The sequence below is a fragment of the Paroedura picta genome, chromosome 6, assembly GCF_049243985.1.
Source record: "Paroedura picta isolate Pp20150507F chromosome 6, Ppicta_v3.0, whole genome shotgun sequence".
Classification (NCBI taxonomy): domain Eukaryota; kingdom Metazoa; phylum Chordata; class Lepidosauria; order Squamata; family Gekkonidae; genus Paroedura; species Paroedura picta.
The window spans coordinates 97,509,430-97,530,126 of record NC_135374.1 but is presented as its reverse complement, the minus strand read 5'-3'; the positions used below and the strand labels follow the sequence as shown (position 1 = coordinate 97,530,126).

Genomic DNA, 20,697 nt, shown 5'->3' with positions numbered 1-20,697 from the left:
ATTTTCTCCAATCATAAAAAAAATGCTCAAGGAAGCCAGAAGGCAGTGTACTTTAGACTTTTAACTTCTGTGTATCCCCCTTTTAAGCAAAAATCCTGCTTCTATCTGGCAGTTATGGCAAGGATCTACCAAGGGGTATCTGAGATCAATAAAGTAATGTTGGGGATTTTTTTTTTAACAGGAAAAGAACCACGAATGCGATAACCCCATCAAAGCTTTACGCTTTAACATAAAAAGGCCAAGTATGTGTTTTCACTGGAATCTAATTACAAGTGCTATCTCAGAAATGGCCCTTTAATACAAAAGCTAATATTTAGCATTAATCATTCCATCTTTGAAGTGACAAAATCACGGTGCATTTTTGTTTAAAAATCTCCTTCCTTGGCAGAAGGGTAAATAGCTAACTAATTTTGCATTTAAGCTTGCTTTCTCCGCTAGCAAATCCAAATGAGTTTCAGGAGAAAGGCAAAGGTCCTTGACGTTAGATGTACAGTGGGTTACAGTTTAAACTGTCTGGAAATAGTAATCTGAAAAGGCTGTAGCCCATATTCTGAGAATGTTCTAAGTTAGGAAGCTTTTTGATCTGATCCTTATCTATTACAACAAAACGAATACAGATTCACTACTGAGCCTTGTTCTTATTACATCAGTACATAAATATGGTCAAATTCCAACCAGTTTATGTCCACTCCAGCAAAGGGCTTTCAAGACCAGTTAGAAAGCAGTGGTGGTTTTCCATTATCTTTTTCTCCAGAGTCTTCTTTGGTGGTCTCCCATCCAAGTACTGACCTTGCTTCTGACTTGCCTTGAAATCAGGCTACTCCATGCCAGCCTTTATACCTGTTCATATTCCACCTCATTTAGATGATGAAGAGATGTTTTTTTATAGCCCCACTTTTCACTAAAGTGCCTTATGACCACCTTCCTCTCCTCACAACAGGCACCCTGTGAGGTAGGTGGGGTGGAGAGAGCTGTAGTAGAACTGCTTTGTGAGAATAGCTCCAAGTGAGCAGTGTCTGGCCCAAGGTCACCCAGCTGGCTGCATGCGGAAGAGTGGGGAATCAAACCCAGTTCTCCAGATTAGAGTCCTCAGCTCGTAACCACAACACCACACTAGTGTACAATAATTTGCAGTGTGTTCTTATACAAAGTTTTTTTCCTTCCACTGGAAACAGCGGGATTATAAAAATTAATGCAAGGATCCCTAACCTTTTAAGGCTTGTGGGCAGCTTTAGAATTCTGACATAGGGTGGTCGGCACAGCCACAAAATGGCTCCTGCAGAAGGCGGAGCCAAACACGAAAACAGCTGCCCCAAGAGGTGGAGCCAAATGTCAAGCAGTGAGGTTATGTATGACCTCGAATAGACAACATTTGAGGCAGAAGCTTTGTTTAACAGGATGCTTTAAAAAACACATTATTTTAGAATACCTTCTTGCATACACACAATTCACATTCAGTAATGTGGTGAAGATTATTGTTTGGTGGTGGTAGCTGCTGCCAAAGCAGCTTTTAAATGCTGCGCAGACAATCAGATCTTGAATGGTGTATCACAAGCTCTGCTGAGCAAAAGCACATCATGGCTTCCACCGACTTTCTGACACTTTGCAGGTGCTAGGAAATATTAGGGACACCTGGATCAAGAATCTGTACTACTAATCTTGCAGTTTAAGGGGCAAATCAGTCACTTCCTTGAAATTACAAATTAAATTAGATTTCTGGATACTCAATCCAAAGATTTGGGCTGGATCACACCATTCCGTGTTCTAGTCACTAGTAGCAGAGCTTTCCTCTGTTGTCTTCAAACTTCCATTCCTGGCACAAGGCTTCTGGGTATTCGAGAACAGGTCCACTAATAATGGATTGGAATCATGGGGTCTAACCTGTCAGCTATTTCCATATCTCAATTTATATTTTGGATTTGAATCTCAGCTTGATCATGAAGCAGTTCAAGAGCCTTTGGTTTAGCTATTTAACAGATTTATTAATTTCTCGCTTGTCACTGTATTATTATTGTTATTTACAGTATTTGCTGGCGTATAAGACTACTTTCCCCCCTGAAAAACATGCCTCCAAGTTGGGGGGGGGTGTCCTATACGCCGGGTGCACTTCAGTTGGGATAGACATAGCTGCCCATAGTGGCCCATAGTACTGTAATGTAATGTAACAAACTCTATATTTTGAGTGGAAATGTTGGGAGGTCGTCTTATACGCCCAGTTGTCTTATACACCAGCAAATACGGTATTTAGATTTCTATACCGCCCTTCCCTACGGTTGTGGATGGTTTGGTGCTGTGAACCAAGATGGAATTGTTAGTTTTGTGACAATAGGATATACTATTTATTTACGTATTTTAAGCCAAACACTACATAGAGGCCCCATATTTTGTGTATCAGATACTGCTTGTCCAGGCATAATTCTGGTAACGTGATGTTGCCTAATGACAGCTTGTTTTACGTGCTTCGTACAGACAGATGTGCCGGTACCGTATTGAAAAGGGACTGTCAAAACACATAGGTTACAGCACTCAATTACAAGCAGATGTTTCGTGAGGGTGAGTAGAAAATTAGCGGAAATTGTTTCGTTTCTCTTTCATATGGCTTGTTTAAGCCTTTGTAGCTTGTAATCCTCTTTCTTGAGACTTTGAACAGATTGTTCAGCCAAGAAAGGAGTCGAAAGGGTAGTGGCTAGCAGTATAAATTCCTTCAGGAATCCTTGGAAAACTGGCAGCCAGTCTTTGGAGACTGCTGTTGGATGTGGGTGGACTGCCAGTTCCTGTAAACTAATGGCATTGCACTTTCTATAGTGTATATCACGGGTGGGCAAACTGTGGCCCTCCATATGCTCATGGACTACAATTCCCATGAGCCCCTGCCAGTATTCGCTTGTGATGGAATTGTAGAGTACAATGTACAACACATGAGAATTGTAGTCCATGGACTACACAGTTTGCCCACCCCTCGTGTATACTCATTTCTTCAAGAATCTTATAATACAACGAGCAAAACCCGTTGCAAAACGTTGCAAAACAACAGCAACAACAATGGCCTCTAGCCCCTGCCTGACTTGGGCAAGCACCACCAAGGCCTTGCAAGTAAGAGTGCTCAGGGCAGGGAATGCTGCCGGGGCGTTCTCACTTTCTCCCACCTAAGGCCTGGTGAGGTTGCAGCGGGGCTGCACCCTGGCAGGTACCAACCAGCATCCCAGGGCTTGCCTCTCTTCCTCCTACCTCTGGCTTGCTGGCCTACTTTCTACAGTCAGGCCAGTACAGTGGGCTGGCACTTCATCCTGCTGGAAGAAGTTGAGGTATGTGTGGCCTGGGGCAGGACAGCCTACCTGATTGGCTGTTCATTGGCCAGCTGGCCAATCAAGTAGTTGGTGACTCTGTCACAACTCCTCCCACAACCTCAGTCACATTTTATTTATGTTACAGATTATATCTTGCCTTGTAAGAATCTTGTAAGGATAGCTATTCTTGATATGCATGGTGTTTACAGAATGACGTAAATCAGAGTTAGCACAATTCTGCATGGCCTTTTGATTGGGGCCCAAGCTAACATCTGGTATGTAGATGCACCAGAGTCCTATGCATACCTATTCATGGCCCCACCCACTCATCTATTCACTTATCTGTCCATTTATTTATGTTTTGGTCTACTCCCAAATCATCTAAATTTCAGCAGACGTTCTATGGTAGTATTGTCATTGTTTTAACCTGTTACTGTCCATTTAAATGGAATTTTATCTGTTGCAATTGTATATTTTATGTTTCTTGTACACTGCCTGAGAAAGCTTGCTGAGAGGGCAGTAAAAATCTAATAAACTAAACTAAACAGAGCAAATCTCATGAAACCTTCTGATATTCCGCACCGCAATTCTCCGAGCCAGGTATTAGTCAGTGGCACCCAATAGCATGGGCTTTGTGAGCTAAACACCATGGGCATACAGGTTGCCTTGGCAGCAAGCCCCTTTTCAGCAGTCTGCAATGGAGGCCAGTGGCCCAAGCCTTAGAGAACAGAAGATGCCCAATCACAATACTATGTTTCATGATTTGAAATGATCAAATTCTTTTCATTCCAGTCATTGACAATGATTATGAAGATGTAACTCCAGGTCTAGGTATAATACTAGTAGTTCAAGTTTGTCATGCATTCCAATTTACTGGGTCACTGACTTCAGTGGAGGGAACTGCTCTTATTATCCTGTCAGATGAGCGAAAATTTAATTGTGGCATAGTCCATTAACTTCTTATCCCCAGGCAGGCCAATAGTAGATAGCGGTGCTAGGGAGAGGAAGGGAAGGCAATTGTATCCCCACTTTGAGACTCCTGGGGGCAGTGAAAAGTGAGGTATTAAAAACAACTCTTCTTCCAATTGAAGCAGAATCTTAAGGGTAAGTTCAAAGAGCAATTTTAAGAATTTTAAGTAAGCCCCATCGAATAGGCTAGAATAGAATTCTGAGTAGACATGCTTAATCTACTGTCAATCTCCCAGCTGTTGTAAGGCTTCGTTCATGAGTCACTAAGGCAGGTCTGGGATTACAACTGTTCCCCAGACTAGCATTTGCTGGCAGGGGCTCATGGGAATTGTAGTCCATGAACATCTGGAGGACCACAGGTTGACTACCCCTGTTCCATACAACAAAGATCAGTTCCTCTGGGGAAAACAGCTGCCTTGGAGTGCGGAGGGTATAGTATTTTATTCTGATGAGGTCCCTACTTTCCCCAGGCTCCACCCCCCAAATTTCCAGCTATTACCCAATCCAGAGATGGCAATCCTATCTCAGGGCAATTGACATCAGAGGCCCCTCCCCAGCTTTACCATGAAAGCAGGCTCCCTATGAACATCTCTGAGGCACTTTGGGGAGGTTGTTCAGCGGGGAGGGAGGATGGGATGAGGATCAGAGGTTTTGCTGCTTGGGAGGGAATGTTTTAAAGGGGAATCATTTACTATTCTTTGTGGGTTTTTATCAGCGTAACTCGCCACGAGCCAACTTGCTGGAAGTGGAAAGTGGAAGTGGATAAACAAATATTGTGAGAATAAGATTGTCGCAGATTATTTGGGAACAGTTAGTCTGGCACAATTTGAGGGGCTTTCCGCACCGGGATCCTTGTAGCAAATTGTTTGCTGAACGAAAAATCGCCATTTAAAATAGTGGAATTCGTCATTATGCATACCTGACTTTGTAGTGGAATCCAGTTGTGTTTTCATCGTTTCCCACAAGCTTCCGGTCTCAGCAAAAATCGCTAGAAAGGAAGCGCTATTGCCGAGCTCGTCCCGCCCCTGGCCGTCAAGCAGCCAATGGGCAGCCGTTAGCATGCTCCCAAACAGCCCCTTTCCCTTTAAGAAAGTTTTTTTTTTAAACACACCCATTGCAACGAATATGTGTTGATTCGTTGCAACGGAGAGACCCATCAGCTGGCAGGTGTGTTTGAGCTGTCGTTTCATCGTTGCCACGCTCCCCCCGAGTGAAAAAAAAAAATCCCCCCCCTCACGGGCCCGATTTTCGGCCGAAAACAGTGTGAAAAATAAAGGGAAAATACATCAACAAACGGGCTTCTCTGTTGTTTGTGCTTAGTGACTAAACAGCTCTGGGGAGGGACTGCAGCCGGGGAAGCCTCTAAACAGAGGCTCGCTGGTGGGTTGAACTCCGCTCGCTCGGAGAAAAAAAATGGCGATCGCTTCGCCAGAAGATCAGAGGAGAGAGCCAGGGGGAGGGACTTTGTAGAAACCACAACAATGGTAACGCACAGAACTTTCCCGCTAGTGTTGCAGATTGGTTGCAGGAGTGTAGCGCTTTCCGGAGGGTGAATCCACTTTTGGGGATTTCCCTGAAAGCGCTACAAGGAAGCGCTTTTTGCGGATCGGTTTCAGGTGTGTGGCAGATTGTCAACGACGTTGTGCATAATGGCAAATCAGTAGCGTTTTCAATTGGCAACCATTGTGCGATTTTGAAGGCGTGCGAAAAGCCCCTTATTCTTGTACTGGTGCCGCCTCTGCCACCCATCTTCCATGGCCAGCCCCACCCCTGCCCCCACTCCCGCTCCTTCGTCCTGGCATGAAGCCAGAAGGAGACTGGGGCCCTTGGCAAATGGCTGCAGGAGGAATGGTCATGGCAGGAGCTGGCAAGGGCCAGTCCTGAGCCCCAGTTGCTGCCACCACTGTGCCACTTCCTTCATGACCCCCGCCATTCCTGACCCTCGACTAGCATGCTTCCAGCTGCCACCACCCCCACAGCTATGGCCTCCACCGTTGCTGTCCGTCAACTGGCGGCTACTGCCACGGTTGCTGCCACTTCTGACCATCTATGGGTATTCTCCCTGGGGTGGGAGAACAAACGTCACATCTGTACCGATTTCTGTCTCAGGGATACGACACTCAGGGGTACGACACTGGCCTTCCACTGTTGATTATATAAACAACTGACAGAGGTGGCAACAAGAATTCTAAAATCATAGGAGCCCATTGTATTATTATTATTATTGTTATTATCCTTTAATTTATATCCCACCTCCCCCCCCTGGAGGCTTGAGGCGGGTCACATAAAATCAATCCCCTAAAAACAGTAACAAGAACCATAAAACACAGAACACCAATCACAAGGCAAGAGAAGAATGGCGGCCAGATTCATGCAACTAACCCAATTTCCATAACCTAAGGAAGAAAAAAAGGGGGGGCTGATGGCAAACGCAACCACCACATTTGTGTGTGGGGGGGGTGATCTCCCTTGCTGCCCGGCCTCAACCAAAAGCCTGGCGGAAAAGCTCCGTCTTGCAAGCCCTGCGGAACGTTGAAAGTAGCCGCCGGTTTAGTATATAATGATGACTTTTTTTTTTTTTTTACATTTCAAACAAGCTTGTATAATCTTTCTCATAACACTATTATCCTCCAGAGGGCAACCTTTTTTCTGTTTTAAATTTTGAACTTGATTGTACTTTTCTTGATAAACGGTGTGTTCATTTTGATGGCTATGCTACAGTATTATTGTTAAAGAAAAAGAATGAATTCTGGCCAGCTTTCCTATCATCAATTCAAATTAATCTAAGAAAAATTTTCTATATTAACGTACTGATCCTAGGCAATTGTGCTTAGTTCCACTGAAATCAAGTAAAGAGGATAGGACCAGGTGTAGGCATGATGAGTTTAGGGATCCAGTGTTAATTGGAAGGGTTTTTTAAAATTAAGTTCTATAAAACCAATGTTCATGTGTGTTGGAATGATGCACACATGCAAAGATCTGGTCCAGCCAACTCCGACTTTGACTCTCCTCATCTCTCCGGGAGGCCAAAGTTTTTATTGAAACATCCAAATCATCACAGCGCATGCGTATAATCATACAGTGCTGCCTTAAAGGGTGATACATTGTTTGCGATTAATCTTCGAAGGTTAGATTCTCATGGTGACCACATCATACTAGGATCTGATAGATCCAGGTTCAAACCCCGAATCTGTTGTGGAAGCTCATGGGGTTATTTTTGGGCCAGTCACACATGCTTGGTCTAATCTGCCTCACTGTTTATTGTCCTTATCAGTTCTCCGCTGTGGAGAAAGTTGAGATATTAATGAAGTAAATAACTAAATAAATATAGCTGAAGATGGGGAGGGGAAGCAGATGAAAGGTAGGTTGGTGGGTGGATGTGAGGGAAAGAGGGAAGAAGGGAAAGGTGAAGATATTGGGGCTGCCAGAAGGAGGGAAAGAGAAACTAGTGTGGGGAGGGAATACAGGATACTAGTAAATTACTCCCTGCAAGTTCTTGGAGTTTCTACTGTACAACTGGGCCCGCCTTGACTGGTACCACCCAGCTTGACCAACGTTTTCCCAGGAAGAAGTTCTCATGGGTAGAAAGAAGGGAAAGCTGAACACAGAGAGCATGTACCTGTACCTGATGAATTTGTGTTCCCTCAGCAACTGAGGGCCTGATCCATGACAGGCCTGGGAGGGGGCCTGTCTGGCAGCTGCATCATATGGAAGCGGGGATTAGCCCTGCTCCCATATGAAGAAGAAGAACAGTTGGTTCTTATGTGCCGCTTTTCTCTACCCGAAGGAGTCTCAAAACGGCTTACATTCGCCTTCTCTATCCTCTTTCCTCCCTCTTGGCCCTTTCCGCTGTGCAGAATTGGCCTGAGAGAATTTATTTCTCAGATGGAATTCAACCAGAGAGGCAGATAGGCCAGCCAGAGAAATGAAACCACATGGAATGCATTCACCTTCCCCACCATCCTCCTGAAGGAATTTTTTTCACTTTGTATCTGGCAAAGGGAGCTTTGACTCTAGCTCCATAACAAAATCCACTAACAGCACCAAAGAGTTACAAGCTTAGTATAGGGAGAAGCTTTCTATATCCTCTTTTGCCCTCACCCGAATAATCTATTATTTGGATAGATTTTCCATTACTTTCAGGAGTGGTGAGTTGTTAACCTTGGTAAAGAAGACTGGGAGTTTGCCAGAAACTATATGCTAATCCCCGTGAAGACCCTGTTATAGTGCATCTTGTGTATGTGTCTGCTTGTCTGAGCATACAATGCATCTCTCTTCTCCTTTTTGTGCTGGCATAGCCAGGATCAGAGGATTATATTGAAATTCCCTGAGTCAGGTGGTGGCGCTTTATTCTCTCTTTCTTGCCGGACAACAATTATAGAACCCCCCATTCTCTCATCTTCTTTCCTGCCTCCTAAATCCTCTGTCATTCAAGCGAGGATCAATCATAAGTGATTTCTTAAACTGTTCCATGAAGCACTTTACGGATTCTGATAAGCTGTTCTTGAATCATTCTGTAGCTGATAAAAAACCTCTAATGATCCCAATTGCATTACCATACCAGTTGCAAATTCTCCCCCTTGCCCATTGCTAGGATGTTGAAAAAGGAATCCCATATTTTAAACCCTTTCACCTCTCTTCTGAAAATTCAGTGGATTTTAATAGAAATGGATTTATTTTTATAAGGTATTTATAATGCAAAATTAATTTTGTAATTCATTATATGTCTGTGTTGCCTCAAGTATTTGTTATAGTACAGTGGCTGTTTGTCATTCCATGATAGAGAGAATTAAGTAACAGAAATTAGAAGTCATAAGACCTTATTTTCATATGAGGGGAGATAGCCTTGCCTAACATTGTTCTGAGTTGTTGTTTTTTAAATGCTGGATATTCCAGCTGTTTTGAGTTTTAAACTGTGTCTGGTGCATCCATTTAGAAATTAAAATGTCTTGGCATGAAAAAGTGTCTGGAAAAATATCACCTGCTTAGTTTTTACATAACAAAGTTTGATCCTAATGGCCCTTTTAAGACCAACAAAGGTATAAGATTTCATGTACCTGTATCTGAAGAAGTGTCTATGCCCATGAAAGCTCATACCTCGAATAAAACTTGGTTGGTCTTGAAGGTGCTCCCGGACTCAAACTTTGTTCTGCTACTTCAGGCCAACATGGCTACTCACCTGAATCGTAGTTTTTACATGTCAAGATGTTTTTAAAAGCATGAGAACCAGGACTAAGGGGAGAAAAGAGATGAAGAATATATTCAGTGCTGCATTTTAATGGGCTACAACAGGGGTAGTCAAACTGGGACCCTCCAGATGTCCATGGACTACAATTCCCATGAGCCCCTGCCAGTGTTTGAAAATGCTGGCAGGGGCTCATGGGAATTGTAGTCCATGGACATCTGGAGGGCTGCAGTTTGACTACCTCTGGGCTACAACATAGGGTTGCAAATATACATCCAACTCAGAGAAAGGTAGCTCCGTTACAGTGTAGTGGGACAAGTTAGGCATTAGTATGTTGTCTCGTTAAATGAGACCTAAGCACTTGTGAATGATGTTGGACTGGAGTTATAGTTGTTTCTCCTTGCAAGCTCTAGAAAGTCAGAATTTGCAAGGCAGTGAATCTGATTCTATGGTTTTTTACACCTGCAGGAACCTTTTATATTCTGACAGAATTTGGTGGGCACAGCTGCAAAATTGTTGGACTTTGTCTTTTAGCAATAACCAGCCCCAGACTATCAGTCAAAGGGTTAAACTGTTTGTTTACACTTGTTACTAGGGGACGGGCAGAGTCGGTCAGTTGACCTGTTTTTCTTGTGCAGATTTGAGTTCAGACTCCATTATCATATCCAGCTTTTGCATGTCCACAAGTTTGGCAGGAAGAGAAAGAATTCTACTTTCTCCCATTGTTTGAGAGCTTTCTGCTTTAGGCAGAGAGGCAGATCCATCTTGAATATTCACCATGTAACAGCTGAGGTGTAGAGCTCCTGAATGAGCTGTAGGAAGCTATGTATCTTCTTGTTTTGTCTTCCAGTTTCCCCTACCCTGTTTAGCTAGTAAAGTTTGTCTTTTTATATACAGTATATATACCTGCCTTGTCTGGTCTCATCATTTATACAATAACCACTGCCAGATGTATGTGTGTAATTTTTTTCCAACCAAAATGCCTGCCTCGGGAGTGGGAGCCAGCCTTGCAGTGGCTGCCACAGCTTTCCTTCAATCATATATTCAAGATCCTTGTGCTGTCTTGGCAGCTGCTACCAAAGCAATTTAAAAAAAATTGCAGTCAATCAAATTTCCAGTGGCCAGTTAGAAGACTTTGGGGGCAAAACCCCCAACTGGCCCCACCTACTTTCTAAAAACACTTGTGATGCCATGAAAAGGGTTGGTGGCCTCTATGGAACCCCGGGGCACCTCATTGGGGTCCCCTGGTTTATGATGTCAGCATGCCAGGTTATAAGGTCAGCTATTGATGCAATGTTCAGCAGCAACGTACCTTCGTTGGACTCCTCTTTGTTTTGGTTGATAGGATCCAAGACAATAGAACCAGCATTGTTGGTTTACAATTGGTAAATCAAAGTGGACTCAGAGCTAAGATGGTTCACATTTCTTTTTTATTTTTAAGAGATCAATGAAAGAAGGGGACAGAGATTACTTGATGGCCCATGAGAGGGAACTGGTGGATGTTGGTGTGCCTCGGTGGGTTGCAGGCAAAGTATTAGGGCATCACAGGAGGAGGCTAAACTAGTCATCATTGTACCATTCCCAAGCCTCTTTGATCCACCACCAGATTCATCCTCCCTCTCAATTTTTCAGAGTGGGCACAAGCTGGTTGGTCCCATCTGGTTCAGCTGGCCACAACTCTCTGTTTCAGCTTGCCCGTTAGCTGGGAAGGAGGGGTCACTCTGATTACCATCATGGGAGTAGACTTTCCCAGGCTCTAAATGGTTGGTTCCCTTAGATATCAATATCCTCTAGATGTGATATTAGAACAGGTTAGAGTGCCTCTCATGGACAAAAATCTTGTGTGTGTGTGTGTGTGTGACTTGTGGAGACCCCAGCAAGTGGCTTTCAAGGTAAGTGAGAAGCAGAGGTGGTTTCTCCTTGCCTTCCTTGGTGGTGTCCCTTCCAAGTACTGACCCTGCTAAGCTGCCAAGACCAGCAAGATCAGGCCATACCATGCTGCCTTTCCTCCTAAGAATCTCTTGGGGAGGGTGCCCTTATCTTGACCCAATGACCTCGCTCATAGTTAGATGTGAGGGACATGGCACACTTCCCTTGAGTATCACTACATGCTTGGCAAGGAGGAACCTGGGCAGAAGGCAACTTGACTGCTCAGGGCTCAGAGCCAGGGTAGCTTTGCCTAAAATGCAGAGACGCACAGATGGTGGAGGTCTGACTCTTATGCATCCTAGCAGTTGCCTACCTTGTGATTAAGTATAGGATGAGTTTTGCCCTTGCAGTTCCTTCTCATGCTAATAAAATAAAGTTGGCCCTTGATTATCCTGACAAATGATGTCAGTTCCTATTATCCTATGTCTGTCTTCAATGAGATTCTTTGTTTTTAAGAGGGAGATGAAAGAAGAGTGTGAAGAAATAACAGAAGAATGCGCTTCTTCATCTTTAATAGCTATGTGAAATTTGTTTCCTATGGTGAACCAGTAGGCTGACTCAGTATTAGGTGACTTTATATATGCATATAATTTTAGAAGTCTCAATGTGATCCATTCCTACATGCTAATCTGCACATGCTAAAGCAGTGGTTCTCAACCTTCCTAATGCCGCGACCCTTTAATACAGTTCCTCATGATGTGGTGACCCCCAACCATAAAATGATGCAAGTGTTCTTTCACAGAAATTAAACTGACCAATCACGTGAAGATCCGTTGTTCATGATTGTATATAAACTGTTCCCCCCCCCCAGGGTTTCTCAGTTCAGCTCTGCCTCTTGTCCCATCATGCCGATCTCACTCTTTTCTGCTGCTCCAGACAGATGAACGCTCTGACTCGATCTACCCCATTATGCTAAAGGATTCACCAAACAGCTAAGGAAGTAGTGGCTAATAGTTATACATTTCCCCATAGTGGTGGTGGGAAAACTTTCAGTTAGCTCAGTGGTTCTCAACCTGGGAGTCGGGACCCCTTTGGGGGTCGAACGACCCTTTCACAGGGGTTGCGGCAGGGCAAGCAGCTTTGCAGGGCGGGGCATCTACACCAGGGGTAGTCAACCTGTGGTCCTCCAGATGTTCATGGACTACAATTCCCACGAGCCCCTGCCAGCGAATGCTGGCAGGGGCTTGTGGGAATTGTAGTCCATGAACATCTGGAGGACCACAGGTTGACTACCCCTGATCTACACAACAGCCTTGCAGGGTACATCGAGATAGAGTGTTTGTCTGAAGCAGTGGAAAAGAGTGAGATTGGCATGGTGGAACAAGAGGCAGAGCTGAATTGAGAAACCCTGGAAAGCAACCAATGTGTATACAATCATGAACAATGGATCTTCACGCCATTGGTCAGTTTTGGTTGCAGAACACTTGCATCAATTTATGGTTGGGGGAATTGTATTAAAGGGTCACGGCATTAGGAAGGTTGAGAACCTCTGAGTTAGCTCATAGTGACTACTTTGTACAAAGTCAGTGCTGGCAGGAAATGTTTACAGGTTCTTCTGTTTTGAAAGACAGAAATGTGTAGGGTTTTTGTGTAATACTGTATTTTGATTAATGCTTATCTCCATTGACTGTGAGGGATTAAGACGGTTTGGCCACCAGGTAAAGAAGATTATGAAACCTAGGCATCTAAATTGCTGTTTAAGGAATGGCGGGTGGGGGGTGGCTTTCAAGCTTTCATTGGCTCTTCCTCTTATCAAAAGAGATCAAACTACTAATTTGCTACAGAGACTGCAAAAGAAGGCTAAGTTGCCCTACCGTTGATAATATTAAGAAATGCGATAAGCGAAGGATTTTTATTTAACGCTGGAATGAATGCTTATCTTCGTGAACCAGTAAAGACCAGAGTATTGACCACCGCTGAAGCAGAAAAAAAGGGAAGGTTATCCTTTTATGGAAAAAAAAAATTCTGTCTGCTAATCTTAATGCCTGTGTTCATCTCTTTCATTTTGCTCTGTCTGTGCCTGTGGCCATATTTGAAAGTAAAAGGATAATTATTTCAAATGGCCAGCTGCTTGTTCTGAAAAGAAAAAAAAAGTGGTTTAATCTGTAGAATTAACTGTTTCTTAAACATGAAGGTGGAATGAAATTTTGGGGTGTCAAGAGAAATAAAATAAGCCATTATCCCCGTGTTAATCTTATTGTTATTTTGAGTATTACAGGGAGGGGGAGCTGATACACAGCAACCAATGCTATGGATCTCTGAATCTCTGCATGAATCTGAAACTCCCACGAGGCGTAAAGTTGTTTCTAAATTATTGAATGCTACATCCAGTTGGTCTTCCTTTCCTTATTTTTTTGTCCTTTTTGACTTTTGGAAATGCCTCATGTAAAACGAAATCAGTGCTCTGCAGTTATATGTGCTGTAGCATTAGTTTTTTGGTTTTGTTTGGTCTGTATGTTAGAATCATAGAATCATAGAGTTGGAAGGGGCCATACAGGCCATCTAGTCCAACCCCCTGCTCAACGCAGGATCAGCCCTAACCATCCTAAATAATATATGTTAATATAACCCATGTCTTCTTTCACTTATGCTTGATTTCTATTAAACAATTAGAATTTGGGCCTAGGGTGCCAAAGGTCACGGACAACATCACCCACATTAAGAAGCAGGCTTGAGGAGGATTGAGAGGAGGGGGGGGGGAAGAAGAGCGAAGGTAGTTTAAGGTGGGAATAGGCATTTGGGCTTCACCCCCTACCAGGCACTGAAACCACAAGAGAACTCACTTGTACTCAGGAGTGGTGGAGGGGGAGCAATAGAAGCAGCTCTTCCCTAGCTTGTGGCCAAGTCCATTAAGGCAGGAAGAGAGAGACTGTGGACTTCCTAGACACCCATATTTTGATTCCTGCACCAGTGGGACCATTTGATTCATTTGATCAGTTGAAAACCATGTAAGATTGCATGATGAACTGAACATGGTTATCAGTATAAACATACAATAAAGACAGTGTTGCCAGCTCTGGCTTGGGAATTACATGGATATTTTGGGGCTGAAGACTGGGGAGGGTGGGTTTGGTGGGGAGCCCACCCTCCATAGCAGCCATTTTCTCCAGAGAAACTGCTCTTGGTTGTCAATTATAATAACAGGGGGATATCTTCTGGTGCCACAGACCTGATTAAAAACAAGCTCTCTGGTTTGATTTGAAGACTTGTGAATTTGAAAACATGGATAAAGTCTGACATTCTTCACTTCCTAATCTAGGCCATGGGAGGTGTGACTGTGGAAAGTGCAAATGTGAGGAAGGTTGGTACGGTGATGCCTGCCAGTTCCCTGTGACCTGCAACCTTACACGGAAGAAGAGCAATGAGATGTGCAAGAATTCTCAAGATATCATCTGCTCCAATGCAGGTGAGATTTTATTTTGATGGAATGATCAAATCATAAGTAGAAGGCTGTCATGTTATGTGAGACTACACTAGCACAAAAAACTGGATTTAAATAAGATTAACTGCAAGAACTAAGGCAGTGAAAGATTGAGCACAGGTAATCAGGGTGTAACCCACTCATGCATCTGGGATGAACATGCAATGTGAATTTGATTAAACAAAAAAATTAAGATGAAAAGGGAGGGAACTATTGGGAAGCTTTTAAAATACATGAGGTTGCTGGAACCAGATCTGGGCTGGATCTGTATTCTTTGTAAAATTGGTACTCATCTGGTCATTATGTTGGAAGCCCGTTTTGGAATATTACCGAAATGACCAGAAATGGAGACACAAAAATCCAAAGGATTTAGGGCTTCCCCTGGAATTTCTAGGCCCCGGTGCTTCTCCAGTGATATCACTGAAAGATAATCGTGAATAGAAATGTTTCATCTAAGTTTGCAGTGCTCTCAGTCAGATTCTCCATAATATTCTAAGTCCTTAGTTCAATTAGTGGGGATTCCTAATACATATCTGAAAGAGATGTGCAATATCAGATCCATCAAGACAAAGTATAATTTAATAGTGAAACAAAACGAAACAGATCATAACAAATGAACATCTATCAGATATGCTAGGCTCTAAAGCATGCCCTCTCTTAAGAATAGATCCACCTTGACATCCTTTCCTGTGCTCGGATCTGTATATCTTTTCTTCTTACCCTTTCTTGTTTCTGGTTTCTACAGGTACTTGCCATTGTGGCAGGTGTAAATGTGACAACTTAGAAGGGAATGGATTGATCCATGGTAAATTTTGTGAATGCGATGACAGAGAATGTATAGATGAAGAGACAGGAGAGATGTGTACAGGTAAGTATATTTATTTATAATTAAATTTCTATACTGCCCCTTCGGGTCTTTTACCTGCTGTCAATAGAAAACTCAGTTCTCTAACTAGAGTTTCTCCTCAGAGCAGATGGTCAGGTAAGGATCTGTCAGAATCATAAACAGAATAGAATCAATGTCACATATCAATTCCCTCTTGGCAGTTTCTGGCCAATCAGAGCCCTCGGAGCAGCCTGTCTCTCTGCCTCTATCTGCCTTATGAGGATTTTTTAAAATCCTTCACTCTGGTTACTTTTACTTCAGCACTTAAGAACTTATATTTTTAGTGCTGTCCATTGCAGGGGGTTACAAAGGTAGAGCACATTTTAATAAAACAGAAAGGTGTTACACACAATAAACATTGCAATAGATTACAAATCTATCCCTCATAGAAGCAACCTTCTGTTTCTGTTCAAAGAGGGTGGGAGGGATGTCCCCTTTATCCTTTGGAGATTTTGTGTCACATTGGGTGACTTTGAGATAGCAGTGCTGGTTGTAGAAAATGAGAATATATTACAGGGAGGTGCAAAGATGTAAGATACATTGTGTGAGCAAGAAGCCAAATTAGCAATAATCAACTATACAGGAAATGTGGTGTTGCTTTGAGGGCATGAATATTCTGGAGCAATTAGAAGATTACTACAGGGAGAATTAGCATTTTGGTGTTTTTCAGATGATATCATGACAGTCCAAACATTCCCTCCCTGTTATTCATGCCACTATTTTGAAAAGGTTCATATCTGCAGTGGAGTCAGCCGAAAGCAGCTGAAGTTCAACTGATTCTTCTATTAGCTTTACTTATTCTTCCTATATAAATGGGTGTCTAACACATTCTCAATCATGTATATGTATGAGTCCTTTGCAGTTCATGGCAGAGTGCTCTACAGCTGGTAGGAGACAGCTATAAATGGATCATTTCTGATCCTGGGTCTGATACATTCTTGCGGATTTAGCAGCATTGTAGAATTCTAATGGATGTCTTCCTGTCACCATAGACAGTCTACAGTCTGACAGATTTCACTCCAGAAACACCATCTCAGGTCCTTCATTAACCTTTTAGCCTTCAATTCTCTACTATTTCAGAATTTTCATATAGGCCAGAAGCATGCCAATCCACATGCCGGGGTGGGAAGGGGAAGAATCTTGTGTTCACACCAAGATAAAGTATGCAACCCCAAACTGCAAATTGCATAATTCACAGAATTTCTGCTATATAAAGTTTGCATTTCCGTAAAGATAGCATTTATATTTATTTAAAACATTGTCGTACCCTACTCAATTTTATCCTCTCAACAACAGCCCTGTGAGGCTGAGACAGAAACTGGCCCAAAGTCACCCAGCAAGCTTCAGGTGCGGAGATGTGCACCTGGAACTCCCAGATTCTACTATGGCATTCTAATTGCTATATTAAAGAGGCCATTATAATATCTAGAGCAGCAGTTCTCAACCACGGCCCCTAGGGGGTCCCCGCTGCCGCAGCCTTCCTAATGGTGTGAGGGTTCCATGTGGCCGCTTTGGCGATCACGGAAGTCCGAGGCGGCCGGTGCTACAGAGGGGAGGGGTGTCGGTGCTGGCAGAGCTCTGCACCTGCGTGTGGGCACCGGCTGACACGCCGCCGGCACCAGCGCCCCTCTCCTCTGCAGTGCTGGCTGCCTCGGGCTTCTGTGATCGACAGTGCACCAAAGCGTGCAACCCTACAACCCCCATTGCATTACCGAGGCCGCCATCAGGTACATTGAGAACCACTGGTCTAGAGCTTCTTAATCTGGATTGGGGGGTTCCTGCCAGCTAAGGCAGGAAAGTTTAAAAGGTTGGAAACACCCATGGGTGGTTGTTCAAATGCTAAGAGTAGGATTTCCCCTGCATGGAGCAGGTGGGGTCAGACCTGGCATTTGCTCCTTGAACGTCTAAGGAGGGATGTTGTAAGTAAACACTCTATATTGTCAACTTTAACTTAGTGTTATGATTTCCCTGTTCTTTTCCTTAGATCAGTCCAACCAGGGGGCATGATAGTAATTTCCCCTTGTCTTGTGCTCTAGTTTAACAACTTACAGAAATGAAGTTTTCCTGTTTAAGAGAGAAGACTATGTTTCAAACTCCTTCCTGCGTGACCTTGGTCACTTGATTACACTCACACATAGGCACAGGGGAAAGGCTGGAGTGCTTTGAAACCCTGTCCTCTCTACTTCCACAGAGACAGTCTTTACTAGTGTTACCCAAATCACTGGTTATATGGGAGGCTCTATTTAAGTTGGGATGCTGGCAGCCGAAGAACAACATGTTACACAAATGTGAACATACATAGACCTAGGAAGGGTTTATGACAGAATACACTAGCTAGCCTTTCTTTCCCCCTGGTTTTTCACCTCCAGTCCTCTTTATATTTTCCAATTGCCTGGAAGGAGCAATTTGGAAAACTGGTAGAGAAAATAAAATGGAGGTGCTCATTCTTCCAGCATTGGCTGTCCAGTATGGGCAACAAAGGGGGGGGGGAAGGACATTTTCCATATATACTTTTAAACTGAGAAACAAAGAACAGAATGAATGCTGGGTTCGGGAAGCAGAAGAGTGAAGATGGGCTTAGGAAGACAAGGGAATGAGAGGAGACTAGAACAATGAGGGAAAACAGATAAAAACAAGGGGAGAAGAGAGATTGTTTGAAGTGGAGTGAGAAAGTTTTAGGGCAGTCTAAGGAAGATGGGGGAATGCTCAGTTTCAGATATTGAGGTTTTTAAAAAAATATTTGGCATATTTTAAGATTGCCGCTGGTCACAAATTAACAATAAACCAACAATGTGACGTGGCTATGAAAAGGCTAATGTGATTTTAGGTGGTTTTTAACAGAAAGATAGCATCATGAAATAATCCCCTTCTGTTTGTCACTAGTCAGACAGTGTGTCCAGTGTTGAGTGCCACCTTAGGAAGGATGTACAAAAATTGGAACAAGTCCTGATGACGTTAACAAAGATGGTCAGGGTCCAGGGAAGAAACCCTGCAAGGACTGAAAGAACTGGGTACGAACCAGGATAAGAGCCGCTGATGGGAGATATGACTGTACTCTTCAAACACTAAAAGAGCTATCACATAGAAAAGGTAGAAAACTGATTCTATGCTGCTTTAGAGAGGCAGCAAGATTAGATATAATAGGATTAAGTTATAGGAGGGTAGGATTAATTGAACAAAATAAGAAACGTCCTGAACAGCTTGACAATGAAACCAATTTCTTAGGAATGGTGGGTGAGTTATAGATTTTCTATCAGAGGCTGAACAAGCTAGCTGTCCAGTTAGGGATGTTTTAATTTTTGCTACACAGACTAGTGGGTTGGTCTATAAAGCCCCTCCCACTATCTGCTTCCATGGTTCTACATAATAAAGCATATCTCTTTTCATCCACAACTTGAATCTCCCTTTGTTGGATGTTGAGGTGTTATAATAATTTATATCTCCTAGGAAAATCCAGGAAGTTAGTAATTACGACCACATAAGATCTAGTATTGTGTGAAAACTGGTGGTGGGTGGAAAGTCCTGCCAAGTCTCTGCCAACATGACAATCTTATAGGGTTTTCAGGGCAAGAGACATTTGGCGGTAGTTTACTGTTGCTTGCCTCTGCATAGCAATGTCCGACTTCCTTGATGGTCCTCCCATCCAAGTACTAACCAGGGCCAACCTTGCTTAGTTGAGAAGATCAGGTGAAATTGGACTAGCCTGAGCCATCCAGCAAAGGTAGTGTCTAACCTACTTTTTAATAGTTGAGCATGCCAGGTGTCATCAAGGAAATCCTTCCTGCCTGGCAGATCTAGCGTTTGTTCAAAGAAGCTAGACTTTTGTTGTTGTTGCTTTACGCTTTTATGGCTGACTGTCCGTATGATTTACCTAATGATTCTACTTAGCTATGTAAGCATCTTATTAATGTTCAGCTATTGAGTTTTTATAATGATAAGGTGAAAATGCTGTAAAATGGCCATATGGTGTTGCTAAGCTCCCCCTCCCCTTGGGTTTGCATCATTGGTGGCAATTAGATATCAACATTCATTGCAAGTCTCAAAGGAATATTAGCTGGTTTTTCTAAATGACTTGATGGTACACAGATTCATTCATTGCTGAAATGAAGCAGCCCCCCCCCCAAAAAAAAACTAGGAAATAATGAAATTATTCTGGTGACGGTCAATTCTTTTGTTGAAGCTATTATGGAACAGGAATCAAAACTGGTCCTCTAACTCAGCGGCCCCCAACCCCCGGTCCAGAGACCGGTACAGTCCATGGATCAGTCGGTACCAGGCCGCGGCTCCTCCCAGCAGTGCCCCCCAGCGAGTGGCGGAAGTAAGGGGCGCCGGTGGGAAAGCAAGTGGAGCCGGGGCTCAGGCGGCAGAGGTGACATCCCTTGGCAAAAGACTACCCCCCTCCGGGCCTCAGTAAAATTATCAAGTGTTTACTGGTCCCCAGTGAAAAAAGATTGGGGATCACTGCACTAACTCAAAGGCCCATGGTGGACTGTTGAGTTCCATGCATCCTCACTGAAGGTCTTGTTTTCAAAAAGTGGAACAGGAGAATGTATCTTTGAATAAGGAAAATCCTTCTTCACTATAATTTTCTTTTTGGTTTTGTTTTGGGCTAAGGCCATGGAAAGTGTTACTGTGGAAACTGTTACTGTGAGCCTGGTTGGCATGGCGATAAATGTGAACTTCAGTGTGACATCACCCCATGGGAGATCAAGAAGAGATGCACATCTCCAGATGGCAAAATCTGCAGCAATAGAGGTGTGTCATTCACATTATATATACAGAGATAACGTTATTTATTTATTTAATTTTAAGCAATCTTCAGTGATATTCGAATGCATTTATAAATCTGGGTCTCACTCTTAACAACTCCATTACCAGATGCATGCAATGACTTTATGGCATATGTAATATTCCATGCATTCAGGGCAAGTTATATTAAACTCTTTTTGCTTATTATATTTAAAATCCAGGCAGTGTACATCAAAGCCCTAAACCAAGTAACATAGGGCAAGAAGGATGC

At 43.3% G+C, this 20,697-nt stretch overlaps 1 protein-coding gene across 4 annotated transcripts in view; it reads left to right on the top strand.

Moving 5' to 3' along the window:
- The window catches only part of ITGBL1 (integrin subunit beta like 1), a 255,626-nt gene that overhangs the window by 82,543 nt on the left and 152,386 nt on the right, over positions 1-20,697 (top strand). For 3 of the 4 annotated variants that reach the window (XM_077343786.1, XM_077343787.1, XM_077343788.1), the window contains 3 exons: positions 14,630-14,776; positions 15,537-15,659; positions 20,292-20,432. In XM_077343786.1, the coding sequence (XP_077199901.1) occupies positions 14,630-14,776; positions 15,537-15,659; positions 20,292-20,432 (411 nt within the window). Of the gene's footprint in view, positions 1-2,537; positions 2,554-14,629; positions 14,777-15,536; positions 15,660-20,291; positions 20,433-20,697 lie in introns of those variants that run through there. The other variant, XM_077343789.1, reaches the window with a different exon arrangement.